Genomic DNA, 27810 nt, shown 5'->3' on the forward strand with positions numbered 1-27810 from the left:
AAAAAAAAGAAAGATTTGCCATATTTAGCCCCTGTGTCAAGGAATGAGGAGAAGAGAGGTCTGTTGTATGTTAAAATGTTGTGCCATTTACTTTAAATTGAAGGATAATATGGCCATGGGAGTAAAAGCTCTTACTGAGGTACAAAGAATGTAGAACTGTTTTGTATAAGAACTTGCAGTGAAAATGGAAAATTAAGTGCCTGCCAAATGCAGGATCCAGGTGATGTCTGTTGTACAGAGTGTCACTCGTTACCGTGGCAGTTGATTAGAGCATGTTTCTCAAACTGGGTATAATGTAAATTCTTTACAGGAAGAAAGTCTAAAGGATCCTCATGTCGACTAAGGTATTTAGTTTATAGCTCTTTACTAATTATAAATATGATAGTATAGATGCAAGTATAGATACAATACAAATATGCACGTTTACAAATCAAATATTAATAAAGCTAAGAAGTCAGTTATATTAAAACTAACAATTTAATGTGGAGGATAAGATCTTTTACTCTGTAGGTGGTTCTTTGAGATCGTGAGGTGATGGAGTAGTTGCCCCTGTCCCCATTCCCCCTTTCTCTCTATTCAGCCAGTGTCTTTCCTATAGTATACAGTGATATTTGGCATTTTGGGAATGCGTCATTTTTATGAAAACTTTCCTATTCTTTTTTCATTATCCCATAGCAATTTGAATAATAATACTTGCTAATAATTTGTATAAAAACAAATGCAAATGCAGGCCCTGTGAGCTCTGTTTTGAGATGGTGGTCCAGAAGCTCCACAATGTACATTTATTAGTTTTTAGATTATAATTGAAATGAAAACACCAATTTAAAAAACAATGTCATAGAGAACGTACAAATACCTGAAATAATCCCCTCCTTTCTTCCTCTTTTACTTTTCACCTAAGTTTTAGAAGTATTGGGCATTGAGATACACCTGTGTGTGACCCCGTATTTATTGGAATGGTGGTTTTAACAAGTCCCCTAATGAGATTGTGAAGCCAGTTTAAAATGCTCCCTCTGCCTCCTCTTTTTGGAGGGGTCTCTGGATATGACCTCTTTTTCCTCTGAACTCTCCAACATTTTATTGAAACTCCCCTTTTGATGACACTCACTCCCCCTTCCCCCTGTGGTTGTTTTATGCTTAGATTAAAGGTACACTGAGAGCAGGGATGCGCTTTCAAATTGACTGCTCAGTAAACACCTGCTGACTTCAAGGGTCAAATCAGAGTTAAATTCTTTTTTGCTATGTAATCAAATCAGTCTAGTCAGATGAGCATAATGCAAGTAACAGATTACTTCACTGATATTAATTCCATCCTCAGGAGTTAAATACACACTAAGAATGTGAGAAACGCTTCTAAGAAAGTGTTTCTTGGCAGCAGTCAAGGGCAGCTGTAGCCCCATTTTTGACTATGTGGTTTTGTTAGCATATACTGGTTTCATATAACTTAATCATCTGTCGATGGGGGCTTAATATAGACTTAAAAAGTAAACTGTACAATTATTTTCAAATTAACACTAATGCATGATTCTAAGGGTTTTGTGAACCTGTGGGAATATCCATGATCAATTGTTTAAAATCTCGTCTTGATATTAAATCATTTTAATGAAACAGAATCTTGGGGAAAAAAAAAAGGACTTACCATTGTCAGGGGCACTTAATCATCTTTCCCTACTTCTTTATACTTTGTCCTCAACCCTTTTTATTCCTTTCCATTTAGACACATACAGGAGAAAAGGAGAAGATCTGCCCATATTGTGGCCAGAAATTTGCCAGCAGTGGGACACTGAGAGTCCATATCCGGAGCCACACAGGTATGTACATTGTAACTGGTGATGAAAACATTTTAGGGAAATGGCATTCTTCCACGACAAGGTATATCATAATGTACAAAAGACTCTGTCTCAGAGTAAGCATTAATATTGGCTGTTTTCTCCCCTTTAAAGTATTGTAAAATCCAGTTCCTTGCTCTAGAAGAAATTTGAGTACGTATATTTTCCTAAACTTAATAAAATATTTAAAGTGGTAGTAATTTGATTAACATTTCATTCTGATAGAACTGTGATTTATTTTATATACTGTGCTCATAGATGGAATAGAGAATAGCAGTTTTACTTTTTATAGAAGGTTGAGAATCTCCTTTTAAAATTCCTCCTGTAACTCACATCAAATGTGGCCTTTTTTAAATTTATGAAGTCCTTGGTGTATTGCTTGAATGCCATAGAATTTTTTTTTGGATACAAGGTGATGTGACCATAATATCTGTCATACTGTGGATTGCCCCTTCTTTTCTTACTACTTCTGTGCAGTTTCTCCAAAGAAAGAGGGCTGTGCCTTAGTATAGAATGAATGAATAACTGTCTGGGTTTATTATGTAGATAAGTACTTACAAAGACATGAAAAAAATTAAATTTTGATAGCCAGCTAATTGTACATTAATCTTAAAAAAATTTTGTAGCTGGAAGATATTTATATGGTAAACTGTGTAATTGGATTATATAGCTGAAGCTTCCTATTAAAGGGCCATAGTATTCCATTTTCTTTACCATTGTATCCCCTGCACCCGGCACAGTGTCTAGGACAATAACTATGTTGTGACTGATGAAATGTTAGTTCAAGTAGCCAAACAATCAGAACGGTGACTGTTACACATATGTGGAGGGAAGTACAGCAATGGAGCATAATTCATTTTTGAAATTTTGTGACTAGAGCTAAAAGACATAAGGTCAACCTGGTATTTGTTATCTTAGAATAAACAAATATCTTAACTTTCACTTTTCATTTACAACTATTTAAGATACTTGTAAATGAAACACATAACCGAGAATAGGCCAAGCTTTGATGACTGGAGGAGTGGGTGCCTAAAAAAAGAAAAGAAAGTCTTGATTAGATGTATCTATAGAAAGTAAGGTTTTCAGGATACGGTCAATCTGTCTGGTGGAAGCAGAGAGCAACAAAAAGAAAAAGTAGAGAGAAACGATAGGAAATGAGCAGCAGAGAGCTGTACTGAGGGCAGGTGTACTTAAAATAGTGCCAGAGGCTGTTAGCACCATGTTCCGATTGTACAGAAGAAGCGAGTCCAGGATAAAGGTAGAAGATAGTTCTGAAGTCTAGGGCCAGCTCCTGCACTCTAGGGGCATTAGGTACTTTTAGGCATTAAGCATCACTCTCGTATGTGTGCCTGGGGACATGTGGAGTTGTGGAGGACAGGGTAAGGGCAGGAGTGAATTCAACAGCCTTCTGTTCTATATCTCAGCAATTCTTGAAAGATATCCTTGTGCCATATTGAAAACATAACTTCCAGTTTGCTAGGCAGATATCCTGCATAGACAAGATGAACTTAGTCAAACAGAATACTTGATTATCCAAAATAATTCTACCCTTAAGAATTCTGTTTGCCTACATTTTATTTTACTTACAGGAAGGATGGGAAGTGGAGAAGAACAAAGCACTGAAAATAGTATTTGCTGCTAAAATTTTAATTATTATTACCTACTACAAAGTTGCAGTAATAAGAGGATTATTTTTTTTAAGGTCCAGGAATTCTCTGTAATAAAAATATTAGGCATATGTAGCATTTTGTTGTTGTTGATATATGTTATCACATTTTGAATAAAAGCTCTAAACAATATACAAAACCCAAATCATTTTAGGTATGACTTGGATACGTGTTATGCTCTGTACCAAATGTTATATAGATTCTGGCCTATTAAATGTAGCCTGTGATTAAGATATCTGGCCATGTAAATTTAGACAGCAGTGCCGGAACTCAGTTACACATGCGCTTTACTTTGCGACTGCTTTCCTACATTAGTATGCAGTACAAGTGCTTTATGCTTGCTTTCATTTTATTACAAAGAATATTAAAAAGATGGTACTCGAGAGGGTAGAGTTTAATAAGATTAGTAACATTTACTTCACCAAGGACTTTTTTATATTTATTTTATTTTGGTAAAAATACATGCAGCCAAACATACGCCCATTCGACAATTTCTACATGTACAGTTCAGTGACGTTGGTTACATTCTTTACATTTTGTCACCATTCTCGCTATCTCTACCCATATTGTTTCACCACCACTGACTCAGATTCATTGCCCCCTAAACTTTTCATCTATGCTTTAGAGTTACTGTTGTCAGTTTGCTCTCATGTAGATAATTCTTTAAAAGACCACAATGATCAAGTGAACCTTCTTTACTAACTTCTCTAAACTGTTGCTGAGTTTAAAAGATGGGTTCAGGGGATAGTTTCAGTCCAGAGTTTAAATATTTTCTCAAGGCAGTAGATTTGGGGATTCGTCCAGTCTCAGTGGGTCTGGTAAGTCTGGGTTTCATAAGAATTTTAAATTCTGTTCCACAATTTTCCTTTTGATCTGGATTTGTCTACTGAGTCCATCAAGAACATTCTTAATGAAACTGTCATTTATTTCTACTGTGAGTATGTGGCTTTAAAGACTTAAATGACAACTGGTACAATTTGATGGCAGTGCCTTGATTCATACCAAAGCACCAGCAGTTTTACTGACCATTACTTTTATACACTTAGTGCAGATGCCAACACAGTGAAACAGGCAAATAAAGCAAAGTATTATTATGAAAGTAGTTTTGACCTTAAAGATCTGTGAAAGGGTCTTGGGCACCCATAGGAAAACACAGATCACATTTTGGGCATTGCTGCCCTAGATGGACCCACTACTACTACCTACCTGTTGCCATGGAGTCTATTTTGACTCACAGCAACCCTAGGACAAGGTAGAACTACCCTATATGGTTTCCAAGGCTGTAAACTTCATAGAAGCAGACTGCCACATCTTTCTTCTGTGGTAAGTAGCCGAGCACTTAACCACTACATCACCAGGGCTCCTTTGATGGACCCTCTAGTAAGTGATAATTACTTAGAAAAAAACAGTACGTGTGTGTATGTGTGTGTGTGTCTGTTGGGAGCAGGTAAAGTGGAAGAGGCAGAGAGGAACGTATTGGCCCATGAAGAAAAGGGAGCCTGCTGACTGATGCTATGCTGTTTATACTGGTGTCAGTTCTCTCACCTGACTATTTAGATTGGTATTTCTTCTATTTGTTGCTCTGACTTTGTTGATAAATTCTCAAGCTCCGCTGCTGGTCTTGAAGCATGTGAATGTCCATTGCCATTGTATGTATTAAAATCTAGTGATGAGTAGGAAGTTTGCCAGATATGACCACTTTTGTAAGAACTGTTGGCCCATGGGCTGATAATGTTATGTTTATAATTGTACATACAAAAACAAAAACCTATTGAACACACATGTAGCATGTTTGTAGACTTACTTCAGAACTTACCTCTACAATTTGTCGGGAGATAGCAAAAGAAGGTATTTACCGATATTTAAAATCATTTAGTTAGAGTTTAGAGTAGCCTAGTTGTCATGAGATTAAATAACTTTCCCATCTGGAAAATAGCCCTACTTTAGAAGCAGTGTGTCAGTGTGCCTCCTACTGTACCTTTCTACTATGGGAGGCAGCCTTACGTAATGGAAAGACCAAAGGCTTTGAAGTCAGGCGGACTTGAATTCAAATCCTGGCCCCATCTCTTACTAGTTGTGTATCATTGAGCAAATTACTTAACCTCTGTGAGCCTCAATGTAACCATTTTATCTCCTGATTTCTTTTTGAGTAATAAATGAAATCATGTCTGTAAAATACTTAGTGCTGGGTTATAGGAGATGGTCAGTTAGGGTTGTCCTAAGTATTAGAAAACTCGTTGCCATCAAGTTGATTTTGACTCATAGCAACCTTATAGGACAGAGTAGAACTGCCCCCATCGGGTTCCAAGGCTGTAAATCTTTAAGAAAGCAGACTGCCACATCTTTCTCCCGCTGTTGGATTTGAACAGCTGACCTTTCGGTTAGCAGTTAAGCACTTTAACCACTGTGCCACCAGGGCTCCTTTGTCATAAGTACAATCTCTGAAATTCTTCTGTAATATTGCTACTTGTTAAGACTACATTTCTAATGTTAAATGCATCTGTGTGTTCATTAACATTGGATCGCAAGGCTTTACTGAATGATACAATTTCTTATGTTATCATTTCCCTCTCTTTTCTAATAGATAGACTTTCTTACAGGCTATCATGCTGAGAATTTTATCTTCATCATTTTTTCGTTTTTCTTCTTTCCACTTTATCAAGATCTTAAATTGTTGAACATGCTGAAATTTTTATAACTTAGTTTTATAAACATAGTCTTAGTTGACTGATGATAAGGAGCGAATTTAATATCATGGTGGTTGGCATAATTGTAATCATGGGATTTCCTTAATGTATTTACCTTTGAAAGAAATGCATTTTAAATGTCTATGTTCCTGATTAGCTAAATCTTTTTTTGTAATAAATGTTTAAAGGAGATCTCAATTGCAAACAATCACTTTTGGTGGTATTTTAAATTCTAAACTATGTCCCACTGATTTCTTTGTTGAAAGTAAACCATAGTGACTTCCAAAATAACCTTTTATTGTTTAATTTGTCTTTTCACATCTGAATGTGAACTTGGCTTTTTAAATTTGTACTACCTCTTGTATTAGATATAAATTGAAAGTATGCTTGATTTCTAAGCTCAAAAAAAAATTGTCCTTTTCCTTTAAAAACTGTTTATAATAGCAAAAAAGTGAAAACAGAACTTACATATACGACATTGAGGGATTGGTTAATACATGATCTATGCAAAATTAAAATATTTTTTATGTAGATAAAAATGATGTTATAGAAGTATATTAATTAACATGCAAATAAATGAGAAAGACAAGTTATAAAAACAAATATATTTTTATAAGGTCAAAACATTTTAATATTAAGGTCTTGAATGCTATATTTTAAATTATTAAATATTATTTCTCTCTGGTATAAATATGAATAGTTTTAACTTCTTTATGATTTTCTGTATTTTCTAATTTTTATCATAAAACTTTTTCTTGTATGATAAAAATTATTTAAAGTGTATTATCCTTATATTTGAAGGAATCTTGGTGGTGCAGTGGTTAAAGCACTCAGCCACCAACCTGAAGGCCAGCGGTTTGAACCCACCGGCCACTCTGCAGGAGAACGATCTGGCTCTCTGCTTCTGTAAAGATTTCCAGCCTTGGAAACTATGGAGCAGTTGTACTCTGTCCTATAGGGTCACTATGAGTTGGAATCAACTCGACTGCAGGGGATTTGGGGTTTCTTTTTTTTTTTTTTTTTTGGTTTTGATTTATCCTTACATTATGATTATGCAGGTAACTGTTATTATTAGAAGATTCATGCAGAAGTATTTAGGTGTGAAATGTCATCTGAAACTTACTTTCAAAAGGGCCAGCAAAAAGAAGTAGATATAAAAATATATCTTGAGAAAGAAATGAAAATATGAGAATGAGAAGCAAATATGGTAAAATGTTAACAAATATTAAATCTAAGTGAAGGTTTATAGTGTTCGTTGTATTATTCTTTCATTTTATGCGTGTTTCAAATTTTTCATAGTTAGAAATAAGTAGGGGCACTTTATTCCAATGAGAATAAATGAATGGGTCCTGATGCCGCCTAAGTGCAGCTGAGAACCATTTCCCTGACTTGCAGCTTTATAGGTTTGTCTTATTCACATCTCCTGTTTCCATCAACAGGAAGACTTATGTCTCTTAAGTATAAACCAAAAAAATCCCAAACCCATTGCCGTCAAGTCAATTCCGACTCATACCAACCCTGTAAGACAGAGTAGAACTGCCCTATAGGGTTTCCAAGAAGCGTCTGGTGGATTCAAACTGCTGACCTTCTGGTTACCAGTCGAGCTCTTAACCACTGTGCCACCAGTGCTTCCTTAAGTATAAACAGGACTTTTTGTTGTTGTTGTTGCTTACGGTTGTACTGCTTAGAGAAAACTCAAATTCTTCTGAAGAGGCTGAATGTGATTAATATTTCATCCTTAACCCTTCTTAAGGATGCTAGAATCAAATTGAGAAAGGAATTCCATGAAACTCTCTATTCTCATGGATTTTCAGAAGTTTTCTTTGAAATGCATTACAGAAGCAGACTGCCACGTCTTTCTCCCTCGGAATAGGTGGTAGGTTTGAACTACTGACCTTTCAGTTAGCAGCGGAGTGCTTACTCACTTCACCACCAGTGCTCCTGTATTGGAAAGTACATGTATTCTTTATGAAAGAAGGTGTATTCAAGTGATAAGGCTCACTCAGGCATGCTAATACCTACCATCTTTCAGTGGCTACCTCCTACGTGTCCAGAATACTTTCCTGAGTATCTTAGGAGACTTCTCAATTATTGCACCCTTCTCTCCTCCCCCTCCCCAATTTACACTCTAGGCTCACTTTCGGGGCTTCTTTCACTTCCCTCAAGTCTCCAGTTGAATTGTTAACTTTCTCCGTAATGTGTTGCTTGACCCATCCCCTGTCCCCACCACGTTAGGACAGCATACTCTCTTCTCATGTACTTCTTGTAATACACGGTATCCTTCTGATTGCTTCTCTCCATGGTCTTCTTCAGTAGACTGTAGGTTCTCTGTTCCCTGAGAGCTGTGTTCATATCTGATATCTGGCTTGTTTACCATTTAGTGCAATCCCTGACAAGGAGAAAGGGCTTAGTGAATGCTTGTTGAATGAATAAAAGAACCTGCAAATAGATTGCAGTAGCTGTTGAATAGTGAAAAGTATACTTGCTCCATAGTGAGAAGTTCTAGATTTGAGTCCAAATGTAATTGATCGTAATTTTTTTTTCATATAATAGCTACAAAAATCTGTGGAGTTTACTTCTAGAAAAGCTAACATTAAAGAAGGAAATTGCTAAATTCCACAAGCTATGAGCTGAGTCCACTCACAATAACAAGTTAAGCTCTTTGCTTTCCTTTCCATTCACCATCCTATAACTTCAGCATGCAGTTGCTGGGAAAGAGACTGTATAACAAATAAAAGTTAATAACGTGGTTCAAGATCTAGCTCACCAATCCCCATCAAGTTATAGTACTTAAAAAGGTCAACCAACAACCAAACTTAATGCGACTGCTTTTAGTTTGGAGTTACCCAGTTTTTTTTTTATTCTCTTGAGAAAGACAGTGGAAGCAATGGGTGGTTGACCAGTGCTCCAGCCATTTTTCTTTCATTGGGTTGAGTCTGCTATATGAACTGGGATAATTACAAACATTCGTGTAGTACATTGTGGTTTCTTCCACTGTGGAACCTCTCATCTAGTAGAGATTTGAGGCTTCCATTGCTCATTATATGTAAATATGCCTTCTCAGTTATATTGCACTTGGTTTTTCTGTGTCTATGAGTAGATTCTAAGCTGAAGAACAGGGCAGACCAGGCCTGCTGTTGTTAGCCAAGCTTGTTGTAGGAGAAAAGTTCTATCAAATAATCTTAGTTATCTAGTGCTGCTATAACAGAAATATCACAAGTGGATGGCTTTAACAAACAGAATTTATTCTCTCAAAACAGTTTACGAGGCAAGAAGTCCAAATTCAGGGCGCCAGCTCCAGGAGAAGTCTTTCTCTCTCTGTCGGCTCTGGGGGAAGGTCCTTGTCCTCAATCTTTCCCTGGTCTAGGAGCTTCTCAGTATGGGGACCGCAGGCTTAAAGGATGCACTCTGCTCCTGGTTCTTCTTGCTTGGTGGTAGTGAGGTCCTCATGTCTCTCTGCTCCCTTTTCTCTTTTATATCTCAAAACAGATAGACTCAAGATACAACCTAATTATATAGATTGTTTCCTGCCTCAGTAACATGACTGTCTCTAATCCTGCCTCATTAACATCATAGAGGTTAGGATTTATAACACATAGGATAATTACCTCAGATCACAAAATGGAGGACAACTACACAATACTGGGAATCATGGCCTAGCCAAGTTGACACACATTTTTGGGGGACATAATTCAGTCCATAACAGTATCTGAGTTAATTCTTCCACAGCTAGTGTGATAGATTTCTAAGACAATTCTCATTTTCTAGGTAAGGAATCTGAGATTCAGAGAAGCAAATGCCCTATCCAATATCAAGGCAGTAAGACCTAAAATATTTTGACTTTGAATTTTATTTTGTTTTGTTATCTCTTCTTTTTCTGCTATATAGCTATCATAATTACCACAAGAAGTACAGAAATTCTGTAAGTTTCCCAGTGTAAAAGATGAGGAATAAAATTCTAAGTCTTGTATTATTCCAGTACTACAAAAGCTTTATGATTCAGAGTCAAATGAAAGATGCTTTGATTTTTTTTTTTTTCATTATTCACTTGTTCATTTACTCCCCAGTCATATTTATACTGGGCAATAACAGGCAGAGAAAAGGATGACGACTAGTTTTAATTTTACCAGATACCTTTTTTATTTCCAGCAAATGCTTATTAATTGATAGTTGTAGCTTTTAATGAGGTGGATGCATACTTGAGTAGACTGCATGTGATGAGATTTTTATGGAGTTAATAGTCTTTTGATTTGTTTTTCGAACTTGTGGAAGGAGTCGACTTCATTTTGTTTTTACAGTATTCAAGCTGTCCATCAACATTTGAGAAGTCAGTTTTCTTTTTTACAACATTAAATAACACTGAGTTTTATGGAGAAGAAATATGATCCCAGTTTATGTCCCTTCCTTATAGTCTTCAGTTGGGGTCTTTCACCATTTCCTGTCTAGTACAGCAAAAGTATTGTTTTCGTGTAGTGTTAAACCGACTATCCTTCATATCAGTTTTCTTGGAAGAGGTCTTTTTTTATTGGTTTATTACTAATGGTCATTCTAGCTATTGGATTACTACCCATCTGTTAGTCCTGGGAGGAATCTTATACTATTTATGTCTCTGCCTTAATTTTGTGTTAATAATGTTTTTTAAAAATTAAAAAAAAATGAATTATTTCACTGTTTGATTTTATCCTTTACTACCTTAAATAACCAACCAGTTTTATCTTTGCTTCAACTTTTTTCTTCTCTGTCTACTCTGTCTCCCGCCACTATTCCTATTGCCACCATTTCGTGCAGCTAGGATGAAGTTTCACGAAACTTTGGTCTTTCCATTAACTTTGAAGTGTTATTTTTTGTGAGTCTTCTATCTACTTTCTAAAGTCCACTCATTCATCATAACTAGATGATTAGAATAAGGACATGGCAAGTACACACAAGAAATCTGCTTTTATAGATTTTTAAAATGTGATATTATTGATTTTTAAACTCGAAAGGAAGTTCAGAAGTGAACTAGTTCAAGCCTCCTACTTGAACTAATAACTGGAAAAATGCAGTGATTTGCCTAATGTCATACAATTTGTTTCTGGGTCATCTAGAACTAAACCAAGACTTACACTTTTTCCAGTATATCACATTGCTAATATTTCTATTCTTTGTTCTTTAACATACCTGGCTAACCCTTACTTATACCTTTGAACTTTCCATAGAATTACATACTTTGCTTCCATAATGTTTGATGATATTTTCTAGTTGATGTATCAACCAACTGAGAATAATAATCTTAACTTGAAGGTCTGTCATTTGCTACCAATGGACTAACTGAGAGTTTGACTTCCAGATATGGAAGAAACTTTCTCACCACTAAATCTGCTATCTGTAATAACTTATTATTTAATACTTTGTTCATAGCCAAGGCATGGATCCTGGAGTCAGTTTTCAGGCTTTTAAACTCCATTTTTAGTAATTTTCTCCCTGTGTAACTTTTAGTAAGTTGCTTAACCCTTTGAAGCTTAGTTTTCTCCTGTGAAAAAGAGGACTGATAATAGTACCACCTTCATGGCATTGTGGGGAGGATAAATGAAGGTGTATGTAAAGAACTTTGCATAGTGCCTGGCACAGTGTAAGCCTATAATAAATGTGAGCTGTTGTTGATGCTGATGTTGCTGATGTGCTTTGCTTTTGTTATTTTTACCTGCATTTAATCACAGATATTCAGACTCCCTTGATATAATAGTGTTTGACCCTTTATTCCCAGTATCATCATACATGTCTCTTTTATAGCCTTTAGCACCAGAATATAGATGAGGATTAAGAGCACATAGCGTTGCTGTCAAAACAGGACTGGTTTGGGGTGAGGGAAGGTGCATGGACAGTGTGTTGCTGTCGCCGTCACTGAAGGTGAATGTTGAGGTCTGTGCCTGGCAGTCAGCTCTGTGATTTATCATCTGGTTTCCTATGCCAGAATGACACAGCACTCTGTGGGTCAGGTGAAATAGTAGAGCACATTCTCTTGTTGGTTTATAGCTTCTTAGGGTCAGTGAGGACGGGTTAATTCAGCCAGGGAATCCGTGGACTGTGACATGAATTCTATCGGTTGTTCATAAATTATGAAAGAAATTCTAGGAACTGCTCTTGGGGTTTTAAAGTGCTGGGCCAGAAGGTTAATTACTTGCCTACAGTTCCAACCAACTTTCTGTGTTAATAGATACCGGCTGTGTTGGCCCTTCTGTTCTAGGCAGGCTTGCTTGCACACTGTCATTTGAATGTAGTAATAAATCATTGTCTTAGGAAATATTTAATTTTTTTTTGGTAGATACTTGTGATTAGAAATAAAGGATTGGCATATTGTAATTTGACTCTACTTGGATTTTAGCCACAGTTTCTTTCTTCTCTTACGCTTTGTCTATAGGAATTAATTCATACTTTTTAGACTGTTTGTTCAAAGTTATAAAAAATAGTGAGTATAAGAAATTATGAGTAACTATAGGGCAATAATAATAATTATAAACAAAAATAAACTAATTATAAACACAAATGAAATTTCAAAGTTATGTTTTTCACTTTTTTTTTTATAAGAATTAGATGACCTCCAGATGTTGAAAGGGAGTTTCTTTTACTATATTTATTATCTAAGTGGTTTCTCATTATCGTTAGGCCAAATCAAATGTTCTCTTTCCTGAGATAATCTAAGAGTTAACAAAATAGTTGAGTATAGAATCTGCATAGAAGTAAACGATTTCCTCAGCATCACGCTTTAAGAGTTTCCAGTTTTCCTCTAGAAAATGTAGCAGGTTCATTTATAGAGTGCTTAGCTTAAGCCAGAAGTATCTCGAGTAGGGAATTGTTTACGTTCTCTTCCTAGCAAAAATTTTTCTTATTCATCGATAAAGTCTTGAATTGCATGGTTTTTGTTTTCTCGGTGGTGTTGTTTTGACACTTTCAGATCCCTTCTGATCACCAGCCACATCAGTGGAAAGTACTGTTTCTTCCTCTGTTTTTCTGCTGCACTCCTGTTCCCTTGATGTTTGGGTTAGGGACAAGCATGTATTAACATCTTAAGAGAGAGGTATTCATTTTGGCTTTTATTAACAGTATGATAATATAGTTTATCTTCTTTTTTTAAAAAAATCAAAGGCCCTAATTTTCTAATGCAGAAATTATAGTGCTTGTATCAAGATTTGTCATGGGCTGAGACATGGGACACAGAGGGAAGATAGGGGCGTGACATGTGTCCTGGAACACAGTGTTAACAAGGATCACCAAGTGAGTTCATAGTACGCCTAAGAGACTCTGATAAGGTGAGTCATTTAAAATATACCACCCTTTTTGTATCTGTATTTTTATCATTTCTTCTTTTTTTTTTTCTTTCTATAGCTTTGTCTATGGGTAATTTGCTAGATAATATTATTAATAGACACACATATTAAATGCCAACTTTTTTTTTCATTTAAGAAAACGAAAAGAGATTCGCTTCTTCTGATACGTGCTTTCTCCTGCCATTGCTGCTGTTTTTTCCCCTAAGAACGATTTCTCTGTGTATTGTTGCTCTGCAATTCTGAACGGTGTTTCAAGGCTGGGGAAGGGTTTACAGCTTCTTTAATTTTAGAGGAAAGAGAGTCATTTCGGGTTTCTTGCTGCTCAGAGTTATGTACTCACGATTCTTCCTTGCTGGCACTATTTACAGGAAACCCCTCTGCGTGCAGACATCTACGGTTTAACCGCTTAATCATTCCATGACCACTGTTCACCATCTATGCTTGTAAATACTGGATTAAATAAAATTTGTGGTAGAAATTCCTAAAAACGGGAAAGGTTTAGGTGAAAGGATTAATAATTTCCTCATCAAAGTTTGATTCCCCAATAGCGAAACCAAATCAAAAATTAAGAACACTCCTACCTTACCTTAAATTGTCCCGTTTCTAATTACTAGAAATTTTCTAATTTCTCTTGTCCTTTCTAATTCTGCACCTCATATTCTGTTTTGTTTGTTTGCTTTTTTATTAATAAAACTCAGTTTTTGTTTTGCCTTCAATTAATTGATTTGTTTCTTTATTTCAGACTGAATAGTTAGTGAGCACTCTGCCTTTTTTTCCTTCTTCCCGATTTTCCTCACCTCATTTAATTTTTCACATTTTTAGACATAAGGGAGAAATACTTTAACTGCAAGATTCTGTGAAAAATGATGCGTCTTTTACTTTTTTGGTAGCTTCCATACAGCCTTACATTTTTTTTTTTTTTTTAAAAAGGAGACTCTGATTTGATTCAGGTGGCAAAAGTATTTTGAGAAATAACCCCTCACTCAGACACCTTTTGATCTTTACATTTTATTGCTCACTTCCTTGCAGTAGTTAAGCTCTGTAAGCCTTTAAAAGTACAGTGTCTTTTAAATATCCAAGGTGTAAATGTCAAGTTCAACTTTTGTTGTCTTTCTTTTAAAGATGGTGTTCTTGGGTTAAACTTCTTTAGATCAAGTGAGATCCTCAGGATTTGATTAATGGGAGCATTCCAAAAGAGTGACAATGTGGGGTTCAGTAAGGTCAGTGGGGTGTCATGCCTCGTTTTGCTGCAGGAAAAAAAAAAAAGCATTTCAATTCACAGAAAGGTGCGAGCAATGAACTTGAGCTACTCCCGTTTGTCAGTGTAGCATTTCAGTCCTCTCTGTGGTGTGCTTCTAATTTATTGGATGCTCCATAAGTTGAGGTGATTGGAATCAGGGAACCAGAAGACTGATGGCTGGTTCTTTCACACCAGTATTTTTGGGGTTAATTTTCATTTAAAACGAGAAAGTTTGTTGTTTTGTAAGTTTTCTTAGTCCACAAAAGAAAATAAGTCTGTCCCCTGAAATTTGTAGAAAACAAGCATAAAATTCTTCTAAAGATTTCACATATAGTACACATACTTTTAAGGAGCCCTGGTGGTACAGTGGTTAAGCGCTCGGTTGCTAACTGAAGGTCAGGGTTTGAACCCACCGGCCGCTCCACGGGAGAAAGATGTGGCAGTCTGACTCCAAAAAGATTGCAGCCTTGGAAGCCCTATGGGGCAGTTCTACTCTATCCTATAGGGTCACTATGGGTTGGAATCCACTCCACAGCAGTGGGTTTGGTTTGGTTTTTGGATACATACTTTTAAAGCTCAACTATGTGGAATCATCTCAGGGCATTTTATATGAAACATACACTTTGAAATTAGTTTATTTTTTTTGTATGAAAGTGTTGCCATCTTCAAAACTCAGTTTTGTTAGAAAAATCAAAGTAAAATATGGCTTCAAAACTTTATATCCGTAAACATTATTTAAGTTGGATTCATTCATTGAAAATAAATAAGGGTTTGACTTTATTATATCTTAAATTACATTTTCTCTATGTGTACATCTTTAATCTTTTTTTGCAGATTTATAAGCCTTTGAAATCTACACAGGATTTTTTTTTATTGTGGTAAATACATCTGTAGCGAATCATTTGCCATTTTAGCATTGTTCACATGTACAATTCAGTAGCATTAGTTATGTTTATCAAGTTGTTCAGCCATTACACTGTCTGTTTTCACATTTTCCCATCACCTTTAATAGAAGCTCAGTATCCCCTAAGTAGTCAGTCACCCTTTTCCCCTCCCTCCACTCGCCCCTGGTAACCACTGGTAAACTTCGGTCACTGTACACTTGCCAATCCTAGATACTTCATGTAAGTGGAATCATACAGTACTTGTTCCTTCATAACTGCCTTGTGTCACTCAGCGTAATATTTTCAAGGCTTATCTGTGTTGTAGCATATATCAGGATTTAATTTCTCTTTATGGCTGAGTAATATTTCATTGTATGTATTAACCATATTTTATTTATCCATTCATCTGTTGATGGACATTTAGGCTGTTTCCACCTTTGGACTATTGCGAATAGTGTTGCAATGAATATCGGTGTACGAGCGTTTGTGTTCCTGCTTTCAGTTATTTGGGGTATATACCTAGAAGTGGAATTGCTGAATTAGGTGGAAATTCCATGTTTAACTTTTTGTGCAGCCAACAAACTTTTCCACAGTGGTTGGACCATTTTTTGCAATTCTACCAGTAATGGATGAAGATTCCAGTTTCTTCACACCCTTGCCAACACCTGTTGTTTTCTGTTTTTTAATCATAGCCTTTTAGTGGGTGTGAGTGATATCTCATTGTGGTTTTTCTTTGCATCTCCAGAAGGTCAGCAGTTCAGACCCGCCAGACACTTCTTAGAAACCCTATGGAGCAGTTATACTCTGTCCCGTAGGGTCACTATGAGTCAGAATTGACTCAGTGGCTACGGGTTTGGTTTGGAATGGCTAATGGCATCTTTTCATGTCCTTTTGGCTGTTTGTATTTCTTCTTTGGTGAAATGTCTGCTCAAGTCTTTTGCCCATATTTTGATTGGGTGGTTTGTTTTTTTGTTGTTAAGTTGTAGGATATATATATGTATATGTATGTATATACATACACACATAACATACATAAGTTTTCTCCCAATCTGTGTTGTCTCATCACTTTGTTGTTTAAGTCCTTTGATGGGCAAAAGTTTTTTTAATTTTAATGAAGTTCCATTTATCTATTTTGTCTTTTGTTGCTTGTTGTTTTGGTGTAATATCTAAGAATCCGTTAGTAAAACTAGATCCCGAAGCAATACCCTTATGTTTTCTTATAGGAGTTTTATGGTTTTAGTTCTTACATTTAGGTCTTTGATCCATTTTGAGTTAGTGTTTGTGTATGGTGTGAGGTATGGGCCCAGGTTCATTCTTTTGGATGTGGAAATCCAGGTGCCCCAGTACTATTTATTAAAGAGACTATTATTTCCCCATTAAATGGACTTAGCACCCTTATCAAAAATCAGTTGACCATAGATGTACCAGCTTATTTCCAGACTCTTAGTACTATTCCTTTTGCCTGTATGCCTGTCATTGTACCATGCCAGACTGTTTTGATTACTGTAGCTTTGTGATATGTTTTGAGATCAGAAATGTGAATCTTCCTGCTTTGTTCTTCATTTTCAAGATTGCTCTGGCTATTCGAGATCCCTTGCCATCCCATATAAATTTGAGAATTTGGTTTGTCATTTCTGCAAAGAAGGCTATTAGAATTTTGATGGGTATTGCATTGAATTTATAGATTGCTTTGGGTAGTGTTTTTGAAATATACAAAATGACAAAATAAAAGTTAAAATTATTATTAAAATGCTTTATGAAAATGTTTTTTAAACAAAATCTCTTTACAGTATATGTATGTGTTAAATATTAGTCTGTTTTGCTCGTTTATAAAATTCTTCAAAATATAGGATATATTGACTCTACACCTCCTAATCTTCAAGATTGGTTATGATCGTTATTACCAATTCCATTGCATTCAGTGTGGTTAGTAGCATGAACTAAAATTTGATCTCTGAGCTCTCTGATAGAGTGATCAAGTTCATTTTTTAAATTAAATCCATGTAAATATAAATACTAGATTAAATAAATACATGGTCTAGTACATTTGACCATTCTCTGACATCTGTAAGTTAGACAATGGCTTCCTAGTGCTTTAAGATTGAGAGATAGCTCCATGAAAAACATGCACGTTTTGTCAATGATGCCTTAAAAATATGTTTATATCAAGATTCAAGTGGTCTGCAATATTTTTCTTTGTTAGTTTCATATCATGTAAACATAGATCTTTTAAGAGGATTTATGTCAAGATTTTGAACATTGAATTGGTCACATAACAACAGATAAATTTTCAATCATATAGAAGCTTTAGGGTCCTTTTGTCATGAAGATGGACGCATGCTAGCCTAAACTCTCTTCACAAATTTTCTTAAGATGCTGTTTTAATATTAGTAAGTTAATCCTTTGCTGAGGGCAGTAGTTCTTTTCGTGTCTTTAATTACAATTACATTTGGTTAAATAATGCTGACATCAATAAATTAAAACCCTAATGGCCTATATTAGACTAGAATCCGATATTTTACTAATGTTTTTAGCCATGCTGCCAGTGGGTGGCTGTCATCATAATGCTTTTTCATTGTCAAAGACTCAAGTAACTAATGGGGGCCAGGCAGGGCTCTGATAAGGTGCTCCATGTGGCATCCAGATGTCCTCTTTCATTACCACTGACTGCCTTGGAAAGACCACCTCCAGGTCTGGAGCTGTTTTCCTAACATTGCTCCAACCTAGCAAATACTTTTAAGTCACTTCCATTTCAGGTGTGCCGGCAATGAGAATTTGGAGATACTTATATCAAGCCCAGTAATCTGAAATATTACTAGTTCAAAGATGGAGAGTTACAAAAAAGTGTGATTAAATAATGTTAAATCGGCACCAAGGAACTGCATTCATTCAACCCATTTGCCTTTCCTAATGACCTTAGCTAAGTCCTGAGCCTCCCTGCTCCCCAGCCCAGGGGTCTTTCTTAAACCTATTTTCCTGTTTATTTTCTTCATATAATTTATCATTATCTGAAATTATCTTATGTATTTCTTAACTTTTTCTTGTCTTTCTCATAGTACTAGTAAAATTGAAGAGGCAGTGATTTTGTGACTCTATTCGCAACTGCATTCCCAAAGCCCAGGACAGTAACTAGAAGATGGTATGTGCTCACCAAATATCTATTTCATGAATGAATAAATTAGCTTCATGCAGTGTCCACTTTGTAGCACCTTTTAAAATCTACTCTAAACCAACCTTTTATATATGACAACATGTTACTGTTTGTTCCTTGGAGGGTTGATAGAAAACGCAAGGGAATTTTAATGCTATTCAGTGTCAGAACGTAATTTAAAGAAACGGACAAAGAATACATCTGCTTTCCATAATTAAATGGAAAATAGTTTGCTTTTGTGTACACTTCAATATTATTTATTTTTCTATGCTCATTAAATCCGACCACTGGTAGCTAAATCCCATAATGTCGTGTGTGATATTTGCCAATACTGTATTTCCCTTCTAAAATGTTGAAGATGATTAGCTATAATCCACACTGCCCACTGTATGATGTAGTTCTCAAGGTGTGGTGTAATATTCTCTCAGGATTTCTATTCACTTGGGAACTGCTTTCAGACAGCACATATGTTTCTAACCTGCCCTGCCTCTCTTTTCCCCTGACAAGCTTTGATAACTAAAAAAGTGTTTGAATCTACCGGCTGAAGGATCCGGTTAATGTTAACTGTTACGAGAAGCAGATTTTTTTTTTAAAAAAAATAACTTTAAAAAGTCTAATCCACTTTACACAAAATACTAGCCATGTTACTAGTTTATGTGATGGCATAGGGGTTAATAGTGGGTTCAAGTTCTGATTCCACTATTTAATAGCTGTGTCATCTTGAGTAAATTACTTAGCCTTTCTGTGTCTAAAATTTGCTCATTTGTAAACTAAGAATACTAATACCTACATCATAATGTTGTTACAAGAAATAAAATTACTAATATATGTAAAGCATTCTGAACAGTCTACCTACATCATAATGTTGTTACAAGAAAAAAATTACTAATATATGTAAAGCATTCTGAACAGTCTACTAGGAGGCACTATATGTTTTTGCTTTTGTTACTATTATTATTCCCATATAGATTGGTTTTTAACCACATTTTTAAAGCTAAATTTAAGATTAATTAATTTTCATGCTAGTCAGAATTTGAACTCTGTGAATAACCTAAGCAAAAAAAAAGATAGTGTCTAAATACACCTGAGATATTAAAAATTAATATTTATTAGGACTTGTAGCATATTGTACATCAGAGCCTATGTGCTAAGAAAAAAGTTCTGTATTGTTAGAGTTAACTCAAATTAAAGGTTAATTCCTGTATATACCAGGATAATTTTATGTGTAGAAAAAAAAATTTCTAGAAAGATACTCTTCATAATAATTTGAACTAATGAAGAAAGTATTATATGCATAATCTGAAAATAATCTAAGAAAAATAACTTGTCTTCTTTAATATGCAGTTTAAGCAGATGACTTTAACAGTTATTAGCATGTTGAGTCATATCGCCAACCATCAGCTTCCGACTGTGTGGGACAGCAGATGGCTTTGTTTTTGGACTCTAGGAAAGTCAGGGTTGCCCTAAACAAGCTTTAACCAAAAAGGTAGAGAGGGTGGCAGTTTAATGTACAGAGTCTAGACTGATTTGCAAACTGCACATTCTACTTGTCAAATAAATTCTATTAATCAAAGCCATTTACCTAGTGATGTTCTTTAAAACTGGAGTTATGTTCTGGGATCGTAGGATAGAACAGTGAATTTGAACTTACCCAAATTTCCCAAACATATCAACGCATTATTCACTGGCTTTCAGGGTCAGAGTGGGAATGGGTGGAAATACCAATTCTTTTTCTTCTAGAGGTACCAGTTTCTCTTCTGCGCAGTCTAGGTAGGCTTCATGGACAGACAGCAGATAGATAGAACATCAGTGATAACAATAGTCGTCATTATGAGTACGGTGACCATGTATTTTTATTGTCCCAATTGGGACACTTTTGAAAGTGAACCCATTGCTGTCAAGTCAATTCCAACTCATAGCGACCCTGTAAGACAGAATAGAACTGCCCCATAGGGTTTCCAAGGAGCAGTGGTGGATTTGAACTGACAACCTTTTGGTGAGCAGCCAAGCTCTTAACCACTGTGCCACCGGGCTCAAGTGAAAGGGTGCTATTAATAATTGTTCTGGGGTAATTGGCATCAACAGACTGCCTTAGGCAAACCTGGATATATGGTCACTGTATCTATAAAAGATAGGCATAATTTATCCCATTTTTCAGAGGTTCAGTGAGGTTGAATAATTTCTCCAGAGTTACAGCCAGAAAGAGAATAAGAAGAGATTGCAAAAAAAAAGGAGAAAAGGCTATACTTTCAAAAGAAGTTAATCTTTTCATATCTAATAGATGAAATTTCTGTGTTATGACACTAGGTAAAATATGGAATGAATTTGTTATGCTCCCCTCTCTAAGATATCTTAGTATTCTTTAACTACATCTCCTTGCTTAACCAATTTTAGCTATTTTGAAAGAAAATACTAACGTCTTATATTATATTAGACTTAACATGTAATTACCTGATGGCTATATGTCTTTGATTTTGTTTGATGATTATTGTGTTTGTATTTCGGGAGCAAGACCACACATAAAGAAATGTGATATAAAGAGAATAGCTGTGAATATTAAATTATCTTATGCTTGCTAGAAAAATTCTGAGTTAACTTTTTAAAGTATAAATAATTTTACTGTTTTTATCATGCCTTCTCCATAATCTAGATTTTATTCATTGATTGATTCAGTTGTCAATAAATAAGTATGAAGACAATATTTTAGCATCCTTTATTACTTATTACTAATGTAAAACATACTTGGTTTTAAAATTTAAGAAATTACTTTGCTTTTGATACCTTGTGAGGAAGAAAATAAAAATCCTTTGTAATTCTGTGATACAAGAGTTACCACCGTTCGCATTTTGCTCTGTTTTTATCCCGTCATTTTTCTTTGTGTGTGCATGGCAAAAGGTTAAATGGTTAAGAACTCAATAAATGATAGCTCCCACTAGTACACCTACTACCGCTGCTGATACTATTACTACTGTTATTCTTATGATTGTCGTCATCATCATCAAGGAGAAGAATTCTAAGGAGATCTTGGATGGCTTCTAAGTTTCTGATTTCATAACTGGATGAATGTGGTACCTGATCAGGACAGGATATCCAGGATACACAAGGGCAGAGGATGAAGATCCTGGACGCAGAATAATACATCCTGAATTCGAGTTATCTATGAGATGTCCAGATGAAGATGTTTGGTGGGCACGTGGATATCTGGAGACTAGGGCTCCACAAAGAGACTTAAGATTAAATGCATATTACCAATGTAGGGTTAAAATAAGATTACATTTTCATAAATATTCAAATAATCGGGCTCTAAGCCTTTATCCTGCTATGAATATGAAGAGCAATGCCTTCTCAGGGTCAGGACTATGATCAGTTTAGGAAATCAGTGTCAGCTTACCTAGTCCAAAGATTGATTTTTCTTCACAAAGGAAAAGAGAAGAAATTACCAAATCTGGATAGTGTATTACCGGGCCTATTTTTGTGCTGTCATTATTACTTTTAGTTTTCTTCCCCATCTTAGATTTTTGCTACGATTGATACTGCTCAGTCCGAAAGTGAGTCCAGGGTGCTGCTCCTTGAGGAGAGCTGAGGAGACATCATTCTGCTGAGGACTCTGCTGCAGCCACTTCCACGTGATGTCACTGCTGAACCCAGAGTTCAGCTGGACAGTGCAAGGCGCCATGTGCCACCAGGGGCCTTGGTCTATGGGCTGTCTTTTTCGGGAAGCAGTGTCAAGGGCTGGGGCGAGGTCAGGGAAGATCGTGATGAAGTGATCTTCGGACTGAGCAAAAAGGAGATCATTGTTGACCTGAGAAGAAAGTTTCCTGAAGCAATGAGAGTGATACCCAGGTGGAACTAGAGTGAGATCCAGCTGGGACAGGAGAGAGAAGGCGAAGAGCATCCACCACTTGTCAAAAGGCAGGGCTCTGAAGGGAAGGAAAGACACGTGCAAGTTTTACATTTGCTGAAGACAAATATTTTATTGTATTCATCCTTGTATGCAATCAAGGTCAGCATCCTGCTGTGTAAGTACATTGATAAATGAGAGAATAAATGAATCCGTAGTTTGGTGTTCTCATCCATTCTAAGTGACTAGGCTTTGACCTGAGGACATCTTCAGATTCCACTTGGAGAGTAAATTTTGTCACATTTTTTGTGATTTCACAGTAGAAGTTTTTAAAAAATGTGATGTGTATATGAGTGCTTGCTTGCTTTAAAAAACATTTTGGCTGTTTTCTAAACTCTTAACCTCTAGGTGAGAGACATTTGGTTATATGAGAAAGTATGGATCAATTATTATTTAAAAATGGTTCTGTTTAAAATACACCAGTTTTGTGAAATTGTTTTGGAATGCATCAGCATAACTGAAACCTTACGTGAAATCTTAAAAAAAAAAGTATCAATAAACCAGTTAAATTGTAAGGTTGCTGTGAGTTGGAAGTGACTCGACGACACAGAAGAACAGTAACCGTGAGAGTACCACCACCTGTCTGCCAGCTTGTCGTACTGTGGAGACTTGCGTGTCGCTATGATGCTGGAAGCTATGCCACCAGTATTTCAAATACCATCAGGATCACCCGGTGAACAGATTTCAGCAGAGCTTCCAGAGTAAGACCGACTAGGAAGAAAAGCCTAGTGATCTATTTAAAAAAATAACCAATAAAAACCCTATGGATCACAACAGAATATTGTCCAATACACTACTGGAAGATGAGCCCCCTGGGTTGGAAAGCACAGCAATGGACTTGAGCATACCGATGACCATGGTATCCTGAGGATGACCCAAGACCACGCAACATTTTGTCCCCTTGCGCCTGGGGTCACCTTGATTCAGAGCTGACTTAGCAGCAGCTAACAACAACAACAACAGAATGAGAATACAATGACAGAATAAACTGATAAATATAAAATATTTTAAACAAATTCTTAAAATTAGGAAATTTAACTTGGGCTCAAGTGTTAAAAAGAACGTGCAGGAAACCTACTGGTGAATGTTGTTTATTTCCGAGTATTGAAAGTGCTCCGGGCTCAGCGGCCTCTGCACAGGGAGGAAGGCCACAGTCCCTCCCTCTTCCACTGCCCGTTGTAGGTATCTGCTCAGCTGTGCCCTGGAGCATCTTCTTGACAGTGGCACATAGGCATATGTGGGTAGTAGCCACGTGGGTGAGCAAGATCGGAATGCGGGAGGATGATGACAAAGAGCTTGCTGTGCTACTTTATGTTCTTCTGACACGGAGGCTTTCTTTATTTGTAGGTGAGCGTCCCTATCAGTGCCCTTACTGTGAAAAAGGATTCAGTAAAAATGACGGACTGAAGATGCACATTCGTACACACACCAGGGTAAGATTATATTCTTTTTCATTAGCATGGATTATAAAAACCATATGTATTTTAAAAATATATTAAGCTTTACATGAAAAAATAAATGTGATTCATTCAAAATTATATGTTGATATTTATGATGGACATTTGAGGGTTTTTTTCTTTTTTCTTGAAGACAAAACAATGAAAAAAACAACCAAAAATACAAACCAAAATGGAGTCCATGGTCTTTGAATTGTGAATCAATTTTCGGGAGTTATAAAGGAGTTATAAGTGATAAACCACTAGATAACTAGATCTTAACAGATCATATTAGAAAATATAAAGATGTGGGTTTGCAGAATGTTCTGCAATAATAGGAACATCCTTGAATAGAGGGAGTCTGTCAGCATTATACCATTGAGCAATACATATGCACAAGTATATTTTCAAGAAAGACATTACAAATAATTTAAATGATAGGGAGAGCTGGCGAACAAGGAAGTATAGCTCAGTGCTGAAGATATGCCTAATGCTGTATTTGGTTCTTTTTCTGAGAGTGTCCTTTGTTCTTCTGCTGTCACTCTTATATATGGCTCTTCCAGATTCGGGCATCTACCTCATATGCTGTTGAAAAATGTGAGGAGCTCACCCTCCATCCAAATGCATTTCTTACCACACTGTTCAGTTTAGGGCACAGTTAATTAGACACTTAAACTTTTATATAAGCTTCCACTTAGAATTTTATGTTGTACGAAACAACTGTTTTTTATTTTACTCTATATTTCTTTTAGCTGCATTATCTTTCACACAGTTCTTTTCCAGTTTGGCCTTTTGAAAGTGTATAGTCTACCATATTTTTACGCAGATAATGCTCGCCTTCTGTGTTTGTTTGCCAACTGTGCCTTCCCTCTTAGAGTATTTTCATAACTGCCGCTATGCCAATCTTTTTTTTACATGTTGCTGTAAAAAAAAATTAGCATAGTACACTTACGAAAATACCTCGTGGAGGGGGGGGACGCGCAGTTCGCAAACGAACATAGAAGGTGTGTGTTATTTGTATAAAAATGGTACACATCAGTTACATACTTCCTTAAATTTTAGGAGACATGCCTAACAACCCCCTTAAGAGCAATTTTTAATTTAGGCTTCTCTTGGATTTTACTTTTTACCTTAGCTATAAAATAAAAACTTTAGAAAAAACATACACTAGTAATAATATTCTTCCCATGTGTTACTATTCTAGTCTTTCACTTTAGCTCTGTGGGGCATAAAGAAATGCATTTGTCCTTGCAGTGGAGGAGAGCAACACCTTTTCCACTCCTTAAAGCAAATGCATGCCGATTTCTTGATCAGGTTTATAACATACTCATATTACACAAATATTAGGAATTGGAGTATAAACTAAATATAAAATTACTTCATGAACTATAAAAGATTAGACAAATAGTACTGTTAAGTAATATGATTCAGATTTACAGTATGCAAAATATTTCACAATGAGTATTACCAGAGAAATTTAAATTAGTGTAACTTTACTTTGGGAAGTTATCTTATATGTCTTTAGTTGACAGAGAGGTATCAGTAATGTGTCTAAAGGACACCAACATTCAGGCATTGGAGTCCTGATTTTTCTCAGTGGAAACCAGTGATGTTAACCAAAATCCGGACATGATCGGTGCATAATGTCTTGTTTCACATGATTAATAAAGATTGATAGGATTATACCACAGAAGAGTCTGTTTAACACACTGCACGGAAAAAAAATATATTTTTGTCTCAAGAAAATGTGATATTTCCAATTCAGCTAATTTGACTTTTACTTTGTTTTCATATAAAGTTTATTAATGAGAATAATACAGTTAAATATAAATGAATCAAAGACTACTAATTACATGCCATGTGCTGTCCTACTAAGCCCTTCCCATTTAAGCTTCACAGCCAGCCCGTGAGGCAGTTATTATTATGATCCTCTTTTGACAAAGGAGAAAACTGAGGCACAAGCAAGTAGTGGCAGAGTTGGGTTTTGAACCTAGGCAGAGTAGCTGCAGAGACCATCCCCTTACCCGCTATGATTTCCAGCCTTTTTATTTAATTAAATAGTTCTTCATTACACTGACTTAACTTTTTATACATTTTCATACGAATTTACAGTTGTTGTTGTGTTGATTCTGACTCATAGTAACCCAACAGGACAGAGGAGAACTGCCCCATAGGATTTCCTAGGCTATAATCTCTACAGGAACAGATAGCCAAGTCTTTTCTTCTGAGGAGCCATTGGTGGGTTCGAACCACCGACCTTTTGGTTAGCAACCGAGTGCTTAAACCACTGCACCACAAGGTTTCCTTCAAATTACAATAGTGACCCTAAATTAAAAGATTTCATGGTCTTTTGAATATTTGAACCTTGATTCAAGCAACTCGAAACGACATCCAGAGTATGCAGGTATAGATGCTACCTTGTCAGCACCTCTCCAGCACTAACTGCACGAAAAGAAACCAAATCTCAGCTTTTGACTAAGGGAACACCAAAGAATGCATAGAAATAGTTGCACGTAGTATTTTAGACAGATCCTATTCCGTTAATCAGGTGCTGTCGACGGAGCAGCATGTAAGTAAGTGTATAAGTAAGTGTCTCAAACTCTTCTTTAATTTTTCTTTTTCATGTACTATTTATCTTGTATCACAGACAGCTTTAGTTTCAAAACCTGTTTCCTAACATTCGATAAATTGGATAAATGCAGATATTCTTTGCATATTAGTCTAGCTTCCCAAAAACTGATTAGCGTTATCAGCTAATGTAATCAAGTAAATGTCAAGAACCGAAACACTTTTAAAACTATTAAAATAAAAAAAGTTCTAAAGGAACAGTCTCTGCAATTTCTTATTTTCCCAATATTATTGGGATTTGTAAGATTCAATTCAAAAAAGATGCCACTATGTTTGTATCATAACACATTTCAGTTTCTGTATTCATATTATATTCACCATTTAGGTAGCTCTAATTCCCAGACATTTTTGTCTTATCTCAAAAAATTTTAATTATATTAAAAAAAATTTACAATTGAGCAAGTTACAACTTTAGGAATTTTGGTGAGACTATGCAAAGTGACATACTGTATTTGCACCCCCGGATTTGCATTCTGTGGCGACAGCATGAATGCCTCAGAAAAGGAAAACAAAGCCATTTCATTTCTCTCAGGGTATTATTACAGGGCCCAGGGAGCGCCTCAAGTGTGGGAGGTGATTTAGCTAAAATCCATGTAGGCTGACATGTTCATGGAGAGACCGGGGCGTGAGGTGAGGACTACTAATGTATTCATTCCCTTATGTATATTCTCTTTGTCTAATGTTTTCAGCACATTAACTATCATGTGCCTAGATATGTTTTTCTTCGCATTTATTTTACTTACGTCTGTGGTTTCTTGTTAATTTTTTAAAAATTCTTTTTTTTTTTTTATTGTGCTTCAGGTGTGGGCTTACAGAACAAATAGTTTCTCATGAAACAGTAGTACACATATTGTTTTATGACATTGGTTAACAACCCCACAACATCACAACCCTCTCCCTTCTCGACCTTTTTTTTTTGATGAAAACATACATAGCCAAAGATACACCATTTCAAAAATTTCTACTGCACAGTTCAGTGACACTGACTATGCTCTTCCAATTGTGCTGCTATTCTCACTTTAGATGAAGGCTTACAGAACAAAATAGTTTCTCATTTAACAGTTAGTACACATGTTGCCC

At 35.9% G+C, this 27810-nt stretch overlaps 1 protein-coding gene across 1 annotated transcript in view; it reads left to right on the forward strand.

Moving 5' to 3' along the window:
- PRDM5 (PR/SET domain 5) overlaps nucleotides 1-27810 on the forward strand; it is a 169842-nt gene that overhangs the window by 75373 nt on the left and 66659 nt on the right. The window contains exons 11-12 of the mRNA XM_004390710.1: nucleotides 1718-1811; nucleotides 24014-24099. Of these exons, the coding sequence (XP_004390767.1) occupies nucleotides 1718-1811; nucleotides 24014-24099 (180 nt within the window). The remainder of the gene's footprint in view (nucleotides 1-1717; nucleotides 1812-24013; nucleotides 24100-27810) is intronic.

The sequence above is a fragment of the Trichechus manatus genome, unplaced genomic scaffold, assembly GCF_000243295.1.
Source record: "Trichechus manatus latirostris isolate Lorelei unplaced genomic scaffold, TriManLat1.0 scaffold00322, whole genome shotgun sequence".
Lineage (NCBI taxonomy): Eukaryota > Metazoa > Chordata > Mammalia > Sirenia > Trichechidae > Trichechus > Trichechus manatus.